Raw genomic sequence first — 12,433 nt, 5'->3', positions numbered from 1 at the left:
CCGTTCAGAAACAAAAACAGAGGCCCTTCTCCTTCCCTGGGAGCAAAGGGTCTTCCTCATCTTCATCGTTAGGACTATCTCTGGGAGCATCTCTAGGGACTGAGGTTTTCTCCTTTCCTGTTTGGAGCCAAAGTCCTCATTGCTTCCATCTCTCCCTGTCCAAACTTCTCATGAAATTACAGCTGCGTCAGCATCTGCCTATCTCAGCACAGGTGCTTTTGCTTATGAGTTGAACGCTCCACCCCCCATATCTTCATGGAATTACAACGGGATACTCTGATATATCATAGCTTCACAACAGACTTTCAGCTTTAAGCATCTCCTCTCTCTCTTCCCTCAGGTTTTCAGCTCTTCACAGCAATAAAAGGGTTAATCTCACCTAGGCCTTGCAGCTTTGCAGCTGGAATGTTGAATTTTTCTTATCGAAGTGGAAAGGGGGGAGAGCTGAGCTGCTCCAGCTGCCCATGGCAAGGCAGTGGGGGGGTTCCACGGCTGGAACAGGTCCATCGGCTCCAGGATGGCCGTGGCCCGGCCTGGCCTGGCCCAAGCAGGGCCTGGCCGGGCCCGCTGGCCCCCACACGGGGCCCTGCAGCCACCTGTCCCAGCACCGGAAACGAGAGAGAGCTTGGAGGGGGAGTTTGCCTATTCTTAAGTGTGCATCACAGAGGCGGTCACAACTTTAAGTGGCTTAAAGAATTGTCCATATTCAGACTGGCCAGCTGATAGGTTCTATCAGGTCCCAGAGGAAGCTGTAAGCCCCCCTTAGCAAGGACATCCCTTCCAGGACTATGCTTGCTAACCTATGACACAACCCCAGAGTGTCTTTCACTCTACTTTTCCTCTGATCTTGCTCCAGGCCAGCATTACAGGAAAGCTGGACTGCAGCATTCCCATTCCAGCTCATTTGTCAATGCATTTTACTTTCTCATGTCTTTTTGACCCTTCGCATCATCTCTAATTCTGTTCACTGTTCATTTAGTTCATTATCTTGGAAAAGGTTGGTTGTTTGCTGCAACACAGCTGACAAATAAGGTTAAGAGCTGGGATTTTCTAACAGAGCTCTTTGGAAGCACCCAGGACTATATACAGCTTTGTGAATGCAGAAAACAAACAAGCACTAATTCAAATCCTGGGAAAACACCCCAGTGTTTGAATGTCATGTAATATTCTGATAAGTATTTAACTGGTGCTCATCTGAGATTCTCAGAAATGTTGGCAGACTGTTATTTCCCTGACTATATTCAACCTCAGTGTATAAAGTGGCAAGGAAAAGAAGATACTAATGTCATTCAAAACACATTTACAGAAACCATAAATGCTGTAGCACTGTGTCTGTCTGTGTTTTCTATCTTCAGGCAGGCAGGACCATGTTTCCTGGCAGTAGTATTTGTTCCATGACTATCTTCAAGACATTTTGTCCTAAGACAGATGAGTAAATTTTTTTCATATTTTTTTTCTTCTTCCTATAATTAAGATTATCAGGCATTTGTTTTTCCATCCTTTTCTACTTCCCTTATGATACATGTTGCTTATCACACCTCAGTGATCCAATAGGAAAGTAAATTAAGTATTTTACCAGAAAATAATACAGCTTCTGTTAGACAAACTTTTTAAATACAGAATAGTGTGACCACTTTCTTGACATAGATGTAGAAGAAGTTTTTAGCAGTTGTAAAGACAAATGTCTAGGAGATCAATAACAGAGAAAAATCATATACCAGTGCCCTATGTCTTTCCTTGTACAGATTACACATTCATGGAGGAAGAAAAAAGGAGAACTATATTAGAGCACATAACTAATTCTATCACTGCCAGCCCAAACGGCAGGCTTCCACACTGATGATGATGCACTAGCAGCTTCATAGGTACTGCAGGAGCAATCCTGAGATGTAGAGCAATACACTCTACAACACAGACATCATTCTTCTGTTTGTGTTTGCTGGGTGGTAACACAAGCAATTTATTTCCAGTTTTTGGGTTTCTATATTCCAGTAACTTGGGCAATGCAAAGTCTCAGGCACAGAACAGCCCCTGTCCATCTGGACAAGCCAGAGCTATCATTAAAAGGCTGTTTGCCTATCTGTTAAATTTGGTCTGCTAAGGTATATCTAGGGTGTTAAAATCTGAAACACCCAAATTATGCATTCAGATCTCTAGTTAAATTCCTTGGAAGGAGCTGTCAGCCATTGAGAGCAAAGATCACCCCTGGACTCTCAAAGTCACGGTAGCAGTGGCAGCTGCAGATAGTTGTCAGTTTGAAAGAAATCATCAGTGTGTGCCCAGATATGGACTCAGATGCCTAACTTGTGACATTTCAAATTAGAGCAATTTTGTCAAATACGTTTTTGCTTGCTATGTGCTGGTAAAGAGTTTTTACGGGTAGCGGGTAAAGTTTTTACCTCCCCTGCATTAACTGTGAAGCTCTCTTCTTCTGTCACTACTTACAGTTTAAGAGTCAGAGTTCTAGTACTCCATAAATGCTGGCAAGCATACAGTCACTTAAGTAAAAATATCATCGGAATTTATTTGTCCAGAAAATTCAAAACTTACAAGAACTATGAAAACTTTCTTGAAACAAAGTAAACGGAATATTTTTAGAAGAGTCAGATGCCAAAAAAATCCTAGGGATCTGTTAGGCATATGGGTGGATTTACTGGGTCATAAGTGCTCTGCGGAAAACACAAATCTTACATGATTGGAAAAAGAAGACAATATAAGAACAGTGTGGTATGTTCCCCCAGACCTAACCAGAATGATCAAATTAAATTTGCAGAGAAAGAAATTTCCCACAACTGCAGAGGGAACTTCATTTTGAATGGAAATAATAAATTAAAAAGGATTAAGTGCAGCAATTTTAGACCTATTGTATCACTCAATTACTTCCTTCCTGCTGTAGCCTTCTTTTTCTTCTTTTAATCAGGTCAGACAAAATCCAACAAATTTCTATAAAAACTCCTAGTAATACATGGATTATAGATATCAAATTGTTTCACTGTTAAAAGCCCATTTACAGTATTATTAAGACATGATAGAAAGCACCCCAAAAGCAGTTCTACTTGTGAAACATTCCAGTTGATAACAGTGATAAAGTCAAAAGACAAACACATGTAGTTACTATGTATGTCATCTATACAAAGCAAGAAAGTCATCATGAATCTATGTTGTTTTGTCTGTGCTATATTGCATAATGTTCATTCCATGCTGGAGGGAAAAAAAAATTGAATCAGCCACAGGAAAGACAAAAGCAGGCAAAATCTGTTGGCTGGTGATGGAAAGATATAGAGCCTAGTAATTTATTATAATATAGAAGGCGAATAATCTGCTTCATGCAACAAAGTTATGTTGATTATCAGTAAAGCAGGCTGTACTTCAAGACAAAAATACTGCCTTTTCAGAAGAGTGATGAAAAATTTGTTTGTTTTCCTGTTACTCTATGGTGAAAGGACTGCAATGCAGGACGTTTAAAATCTCATCAGTTTATGCTAGATGAAACAACAAAATATTAAAGTGATGTGACAGCCTTTGCCACTTTTCTTGCAGCTGTGGCATGCAAATTAGAACAAGGACAGAAAGGGTGATTGGGCATTGGAATGGACTCCCCAGAGGTGGTGGAGTCACCATCCCTGGGAGTGTTTAATAAAAGACACTCCATGCCATGGTCTAGTTGACATGATGGTGCTTGGTCATAGGTTGGACTTGATGATCTCAAAGGTCTTTTCCAGCCTAGTTGATTCTGTGTGATTCTGTGTTAATCTCAAGTTGCTGAATTTCTCCCTATTTGATCATGAATCAGAGAAATTGTGATCAACCTTTTGAGCTGCAAATCCATCTGCAGTTGACAATAAATTATGCCACAGGTGTGTACTGTAGATAATTGCTCTAGATAATTTTGACATTTCAAGGGTTTTTACATTTTAAATAGCATTTTCCAAAGGATGCTCGTAAGCTGCATCTGCTTACCAAGAGTCGTCAGTCTTTTAGTTGATTTTTCCTGAATTCAAAACACTGACAACAGTGATTTCCTCTTCCTCAAACATTGCTTTAATTTCTCTTTTCAAATAGACTACCGATATTTTTTTTGCTATGATTATTTTTTTGGCAAAAATAAAATTGTAGATTTAGCCACCTGTGTTGAAATGTTTAGGGCATGATTCAACACAGCAAACCACACAGGACACAGAGCACCATACCTCTAACCAGCATCCACTTCCCTCTGGCTGGATAACTAAATAAGGATTCAGAAAAAAAATTGATATTCACCTGGATTTTCAGAATGGTCATAGTATTACTCAGAGACTTCATATAAGAAAGCAAGCTACAGAAAGACTGTTCTGAGACTGCTTTGCATGGCTTTGTATGTACATGGTAAGGTAGGAAAGAGAAATGTCAATCTCTTCAGAGAAACAGCTAGTTTCCAAAGGGCAAACAGATATGGTACTCACTTTCATGGATATTTCATGACTGTCCATCATTGCATGCTATTCAAATAGTAGATGAAGACAGCATGTGATTTACACTGCCACAAATAAAAGATAACTAATGTATTTGAATACCTCGTTCGTGAATAACTCACTAGCACATTAGAAGAAGTTTTGCAGATGGTGATTTGCAACCTACTGGAAGGTAATTATTGATTCTGTTTGAGGTAGACCTAAAATTCAAGAGACATTTATGAATATACAGGAATAATTTGTAAGTTGTATCAATGGTGCTTGATACAACAATTTTTATGCAATTTTTATGACCTCCGTTCCTGGACACAGCTCTATTGCTGTTAATGGCACACAGCATTATTTGTCTTTGCCTTGTCACTGGAGCTGGCAAAGTTACACCACGAAGCAGGTTCCCTTAAGCTGGCAATGGGTAACAGCACTGGCAGGCCCACTTTTGTAAAGGCAAAAACTAACACATTCTGAGAAATCTTTCCCTTCATGAAAACGTGATCACTTCTGATCACTGCTTGGCTATCCGTAGAAGTACCTTTAGGAATTTTACATAATTGGCTGTGCTGGGCTGTTTCCTCAGCTGGTGAAATAATGAGTCTTTCCAAAACTAGAGAGGTGCCACCACAGAGAGAATTGCTGCAACATGTACAAAGAAGTGAGGCCCAGTAAAAAACCACTCAGCTATCACTGAGGTTGGGCCCAAACCTCAGAGGTGTTTTACTGCAGGAGAATCAGACCTTCTAGAGCAACCAAAGAAATGAAGCAGACCGTCCAGCTAAGCCCCCTACTTCTGCTGTGCTTCTGGGAGTCAGCTATGCCAGTAGGAAAACTGAGGCAAAGATACTTTGACTAATGTCAGTGCTTACAACAAAAGAACAAAGGATTCTGATGAAAGCCAGATACACTCTTTTAAAAAATTAAATTGAAACAAATTAAATTTTAGGCAAACAGTTTGAAAGTTGTAACTGGATTAGTCAGGTGCGTTACCAAGAAATCATTAGCAGAAAAAGTTATTCAGCCGGTCTTAGCGGAGTTATAAAGTTCTTATAACGGGCTCTGAGATTAAGAGATATGGCCTAGATTTTTTTTTTCTTGAAATAAAATCCATATAAAGTAATATTTAATATACTTCATAAAGTTAGAATTTTTTGAAACTAAGAGAATGATCACGTGTCTAAAGCACAGAGTATGAATCTTGTGAATATTTGATATATTAAATATTATATATTAAATAGAAATATATCTGGTTTTCTATCTGGCTCAAATCTCTTTTAAAAGCTCAAGGCATTCATGTCTATGGTCTTGTGTCTACTTACATAAATCAAAATTTTCAAATTTTCTCTTAGAACAGTATTTTGGTCACATGATTGTAAGCATTAATATCAATATAAAATATCATGCAGATATAATCAAACTTAAGAGAAATGTGATGGCTTTTAAAGAACTAGTAACTTTATCAGGGTATGTATCAGGGAACATGTATTTAAAATAGCATATTTCCATAAGTTTTTAACTATGATGGTCAGCAAAAAAGATTATTTTAATTAAATAATTCTGCCTTTGGAAATCAGATTATTTAAGTGTGTTTAGGAGCTGAATGTAAACCAGTCAATTATGCATAAATATTACTTAATAATAATAATAAGAGAATCATAGAATAGTTTGGGTTGGAAGGGACCTGAAAGATCATCTAGTTCCAAACCCCTGCCATAGGCAGGGACACCTTCCACTAGACCAGGTTGTTTAAAGCCCCATCCAACCTGGCCTTGAACATTCTCAGGGTTGGGGCAACCACAGATTCTCTGGGCAACCTGTTCTAGTGTCTCTCCACCCTCACAGTAAAGAATTTCTTTCTAACAATTAACCTAAACTAACTCTCAGTTTGAAACCATTACTCCTTGTCCTATCACTACAGCTTCTGCTGAAGAGTCTCCCTCTGGCTTCCCTGTAGGCCCCCTTCAGATACTGGAAATTGCTGTGAGGTCTCCACACAACCTTTTCTTCTCCAGGCTAAACAGCCCCAATTTTCTCCACCTGTCTTTGTAGAGAAGGTGCTCCAGTCCTCGTCAACCTTATGGTCCTCCTTTGGACTTGCTCCAACAGTTCCTTGTACTTACGGTGTGGGTACCATAACTGTACACAGCACTCCAGGTGGGGTCTTACAGAGCAGAGTAGAGAGGCAGAATGATCTCCTTCAACTTGCTAGCTACTCTCCTTTTTAGGCAGCCCAGGACACAGTTGGCTTTCTGGGCTGTGAGTGCACATTGCCAGCTCATGTTGAGTTTTCATCAGCCACCACTCTCCAGCTCTTTTCCACAGGGCTATTCGCAATCAGTTCTCTATCCAACCTGTAGGTGTGCCTAAGACTGCCCTGACCCAGCTGTCACTGGCTTTATGTGAGCTTCACACAGTCCCACCTCTCAAACCTATCCAGGTCCTTCTGGATGGCATCCCTTCCTTCCAGTGTGTTGACTCCACTTCACAGCTTGGTGTCATCAGCAAACTTGCTGGGGGTGCAGTGTCCATGGCATTGACAAGGATGCTGAACAGTATTGGCCTCACCAACAACCCCTGTGGGACACCACTTTTCACTGGTCTACAAGTAGACAATAAGCTGTTGACTGCATAGACTAATAAATAATAGACTAATATATTCTCTACCAAAATGAAAGCTGTAACAAAACAAAAAGAAATGTATTCCTTCAGTGGCCGCTTAGCGGCGCTCTCACATTAAACCAGCAAGCAGATCAGATCACAAAATCATGGTTGTTAGCTGATTCAATAGAAGATTAAAAAAATGGAAATAATTTATAATTTGTTCATATTTAAAATGTAACTGGTACATGAATGAGTCATCTTACACTGTTATTATCATTCTTGGCTAGAGTGACTGATGAAAAATTTTCCTGTCAGACCAAATATGGAAGAATGTGGGGCATGTGTCTTCTAAACAAATAATTTGTAACAAAACCCCAAATGGTCTTATTTTTGCTTTAAATTCAAAATATTCTTGGTCATCTGCTGGTCATAACACTAATTTTCATTCCACTTGGTATCATACCAAGAGTCAGTTCATGTTAATATCAGAGATGATATATAAAGAATAAAAAATGCATTTCAGCTGCTGAGGTTCAAGAGGAAGGAATATAATATTAAACTAGACAATACCTGAATTCACCAGGAGAAACTCTGTCTTGTCTGTGCTTCATGGGTAGCTTCTCTTTCTATGTCTCTGAAGAGGCAATGAATGAATCGGGGTAGGATGGAACAGCAGGTGTTTATTTAGAAGGTAAATATGCTATTATGTAGCTTGTGGTGCAGTGATCAGTATGCAAGTATACAAAGACTGGGGATGCTATGATGGCCTGTGACAAACGGCAAAGTGGTATGCTGATTGACCTGCCAGCCTAGTGGAAAAGCGGTCAATACCAGTAAAATTCTTGAAGTGTTTCTTTCTGCCAGTCTGTCTGGCACACCATTGATACATGCTGGAGAGTGACTGGTAGTCAAGCTGTAGAGCAGCATCTGCCATTTCCACAGACACTCAGGACATTCATGGGTAAGATGGCATTTGGTCTATGTGATGATAAACCAAGCAGTCCTTTCTCAGCAATCACCAGCCGTTTTTCAGCAATCTTGCAAAGACAAAGAAATGTGTGCTCGCACGGCAGTACACTCTCATTCTTGCACATTAAACATGCATTCACCTGGCTTACTTCCATATGTGATTGTCAAGCATCTGTTCCTCAATCACTGGTTTTTGTAGCAAAATTGACACAATACAGTTTCTCTATGTAAAAGTCACACTAATTCCCTTTTGTCTCTACTTGTCTTTTTGCACCAACCTATGGAACAGTTTCCTGAAATTCCTCTATTTATTTCCTCAATATGAAATGAAACCTGATACATAATAACATAGAAATGAAATTATACATAATGCTGTAGGAGTGAAAACAGCATAAAACCAAGACAAACAATATAGCAGCAATGAGCAACACATCTACCTTAATTAAACTCTCCCTTGCATTTTCTTCCTTATTGGGATTGATTAATTTATGAAATCCTGATTTCCTAAAAAATCCTAGTCCTGATTTCAAGAAAGCCACCAAAAAACACTCTCACTGACTGCCAAAACAGAATTTAACCCACTGTTTTTCCACCTGTTTTCTTTCATACTATTTAAAACTGAATTTAATCACATGTACCAGAAGAACAAAATGTGAGACTGCATGATTTTCACACCAGATGAGAAAACTCCATCTCTCTAATAAGAAGATGCTTTAGAGGAAGTACATAAAATCACTGTCATGGTTTGACGCTGGCCAAGTGCCAAGCTCCCATAAAAGCTGTACGCTCACCCTTTTCTTGCTCTCAGCTCAGCAGAGGAGAGGGAAAAAAAATTAACAAAAGGCTCATGTGTTGAGATGAGGACTGGGAGAAAACACTCCAAGGGCAAAACAGGTTCAAATTAAAAGGTATAAAGTAAATTTATTATTAACAAAGTCAGAGGAGGATAACTAGAAATAAAATAAGCCTTTAAAACACCTTTTTTATCCCCAGCCCCTCCCTCCTTCCCACCGACAGTGCAGGGAGACAGGGTGTGGGCGTTTTGGTCATTTCATCACTTGAGATCTTCTTCTGTTCACTCACGGAGAGGAGTTTTTTCCTCTGCTATGCCGTGGGGTCCCTCCCACAGGAGACAGTTCTCCGTGAACTTCTCCAGTCTGGCTCCAATCTTATGAGCAGCAGTCCTGCCAAAACTGCTGCAACCTGAATTCCTCCCACAGGCAAACAGTCCTCCCAGAACTGTTGAGGCATGGGTCACTCTTCACAGGGTGCAGTCCTCTAAGGATAGGCTGCTCTAGCTTGGACGCAAGGGCCCCCTCTCTCTATTCAGGTCTCCCACTGGATCACAGCTTTCTCTGGCATCCACCCGATCTGGTGTGAGCACCTCCCTCACGGGCTGAGAGTGGATCTCTGCATCCCCCATGGACTTCATGGATTACAGGGGGACAGCTTACTTTACCATAGTCCTCACCACGCTTTGCAGAGGAATTTAGACTCTGATCCTTGAAGCACCTCCTCCCCTCCCCTCCTTCTCTGTTGACCTTAGTGCCTCCGTGTTGTTTTCTCTTACATGTCCTCACTTCCTCCTCTACCTAGAAGAAAAACTGCTGCCCATAGGTACCATTGCTAACAAGTTCCACCAATTCAAAGATTCTTGCAGCATACCGCAGTGTGGAGAGGTTGATCTCATCTAGGTTGCATGTCATGGAATCGCTCGCCATGTTTCCGCTGCCGACCAGGCAGCCCCACTGCCACTGTGCAGGCAGTGGCAGCCACCGGGGCGCTGGTGCTATTTAACGCCTCTCTTCATGTGGGGCGCCAGGAAGGAAAAGCTGTTGCCACTGCCCTGGCGCTTCTGCCCGTGGTGTGGCTGGCTAGGGTCGGCCAGGAAGGCAAGGCTCGTCACAGGCCACACCGAGATGGTGGCAGCTGTGGCGCATCACCGCATGCTGCCCGGGGTGGCCCCAGTGGCGGTGCCTTGCCATGCCCTGGAAAAAACTGTGTGCGCTGTTTTGATTTTCTTCTTAAATATGTCATCACAGAGGCGTTTCCAACCTCTCTAACTGGGCCAGCAGCTTGTCCATCTTCAGAGCCATCAGAGATTGGCTCTGTCAGACATGGTGGAAGCTTCTAGCAACTTCTCACAGAAGCCACTTTCGTAGCCCTCCCCCGCTACCAGAAAACCAGGCCATGCCAAATCAACACAATCACTCTTGAAGCTGCCTTTCCAGAATAAAACAACAGAAGTTTTCAATCTCAAAATCAAATTACCCTGGTGAATGGACTCCCAATATTTCCATAAAAACTCACAGAGTCATCAATTTAAGACCAAAAAACTGATTGCAGGTATGAAATTCAAGATGACCTGTTTCTCTGTGGTTACGTTTTCTCAGACACTTGATGGTTAAAACCCTCAAACAAGGAGTTTTGACAGCTTAAAAACTTGGTGTGTATAAAGACATCGCTTTAAAACCTGACCAATTGATATTATAATTTTCCCCTTGAAGGTAAAATCCCTGAACTAATCTTATTTGGACAGAGTTTCAGAAGATATGGGTGCATCAATCTGTATCCCAAATTCTCTGACTGAGATAAAAGGGGATAAAGTTTCTCTTGGCCTGTTAAACATGTTATGACAGATAACTTCAAAGATAAGCCTCATCTGATGTAGAAAAGGTTTAACAAATGGAATGTTTTCAAGACTCCTACTGGGGTCACAAGAAACATTTTTCAGTAGAACAAAAAGCTGCACTCAGTAACCAGAGGAGGGAAGGTGTAACTATAGTCACACCTGTTGGAAAAACACTGTCACCACCTCATTGTATGCTGAGACTCAAAATGTTACCATTGCACTGCTGGGCCTTCAAGAGTGTTTGAACAGCTTTTAGGACAAAAACCCAGCTAGTATTGTCTCTGCTTTCAGAATAGCACACTTGTTAAATTATGAAAATGTATCACTGAATATGCTTACCTTCCTACGATGGGATGGCACAATAAAATATGTTTCAATATTATGTTTCTTCAAGAAACTATTCCTTTCATGACCATATCCTGGTTCTACCTCGTAGTCCCCATTTAGGCACTCTAAGGTGGTCTTTGTAATGTGAACTTTCCTGGAGAGAAAAATTAGATGTCGTTTAAAGCAAAGATACATTATGAGCTACCTGCTACTGAAATACACTCCTGTACAGAATTTCATAAAGAGTTCAATTTACATGGAAGACCACAGGTTTGACGGGAAAAAAGAAAAAAAAGTTTTGTTTTGTTTCAATTTTAGCCAAATTGAACATAGAAAAATTTCTATTACATATATTTTCTAAACTTGGGCAAAGTGAACAGAGTGATAACTGTTGACTATCCAAACACTTGCAGATTTGCTGATTTGTAGAAAGTGAGTGTCTGCACATCTTCTTGTACATTCTGTGACTTTCTTAAGTTTTTACCTCAATGGCTGCTTGGAAAAACATCCTGCTATTTGAAACTTGTAACATCACACTCCAAACCTCTCTTGTGTATAAAGGAGAAACCTCTTCTTCTGTTTCACTTCACATCTCTGACTCATATCATTCATCCAGTCTGTTTTGTAGGCAGCTTTCTGATTCACTTTGTTTTGGCAACACACCCATCTTTAATATTATTTCTGAGTTTTCTTACAATGAAAACATCTTCACATTTTCTCCTGAAAGACCCCCTATATATGAAATTTCTTCAGAGAAGGTATCTAAAAAAGATTTTACTGCTTTCCTCTAATAAACGCGCGTTCAGATTTTTTTTCCACTGGATAACTTTAAGATAACGAACACATAAAATACACTGCCAAAATTATCTAAAGCAGATGTATGCAATAAATAGAAATTCATTACCACAAAAAATTAATTGGTTCCATTGTCCTTCTGTATAGCAAAATAAGATCTTGTAAAAATCAAAAAGAGTATGGCAAGTCCTAGTCCAAATGTGAGCTACACATAGAACACCCATGCACCTTTGCAAATGTTCACTGTGTGTATTTAAATTGTGTCCAAGGCTGTGCAACGAGTACTTAAAGTTCCAGGACATGCCCCATGGATTGGCTGCAGGTTTATGTGCTACTGTATCATTTGAAAATGTCATCAATATCTGAGTTCATAAACAAGTATATCTTTTCTATAGCATACAATTAGTGCTGGAAATCTTGTCACGTAAAAGGAGCAAGGCATCCCCCCTCTCCCCTCCAAGTATAGAGGTGTGTAAGAGTAAAAAACTTCAGGAATAGCTGTAGGGTTTTACTTTCGTAACATGAAAGGATCAAAGTCTAGCGTTCTTACATTCCTAGTATTGCCTCATTCCTACTTTTAATATTTGTCAACTTCCAAAAACTATTTTATTTGAAAATGTTTTGCTTCTAATCTAACCTACTTATAATCTACTTACACAAATATCAA

The 12,433-nt window shown here is 40.2% G+C and overlaps 1 protein-coding gene across 3 annotated transcripts in view; it reads right to left on the bottom strand.

Annotated features, from left to right (window-relative positions):
• ADCY1 (adenylate cyclase 1) overlaps positions 1–12,433 on the bottom strand; it is a 160,510-nt gene that overhangs the window by 50,360 nt on the left and 97,717 nt on the right. For all 3 annotated transcript variants that reach the window (XM_042043119.1, XM_042043120.1, XM_042043121.1), the window contains one exon: positions 10,984–11,125. In XM_042043119.1, coding sequence (XP_041899053.1) covers positions 10,984–11,125 — 142 coding nt within the window. The remainder of the gene's footprint in view (positions 1–10,983; positions 11,126–12,433) is intronic.

Source organism: Corvus kubaryi, unplaced genomic scaffold (assembly GCF_017639235.1).
Source record: "Corvus kubaryi isolate FWS band 111438036 unplaced genomic scaffold, C.kubaryi_AGA036_p1.0 37398, whole genome shotgun sequence".
In the NCBI taxonomy this organism is placed as follows: Eukaryota; Metazoa; Chordata; class Aves; order Passeriformes; family Corvidae; genus Corvus; species Corvus kubaryi.
Note: the sequence above shows the minus strand (reverse complement) of the source record. Positions and strands in the feature narration are given on the sequence as shown.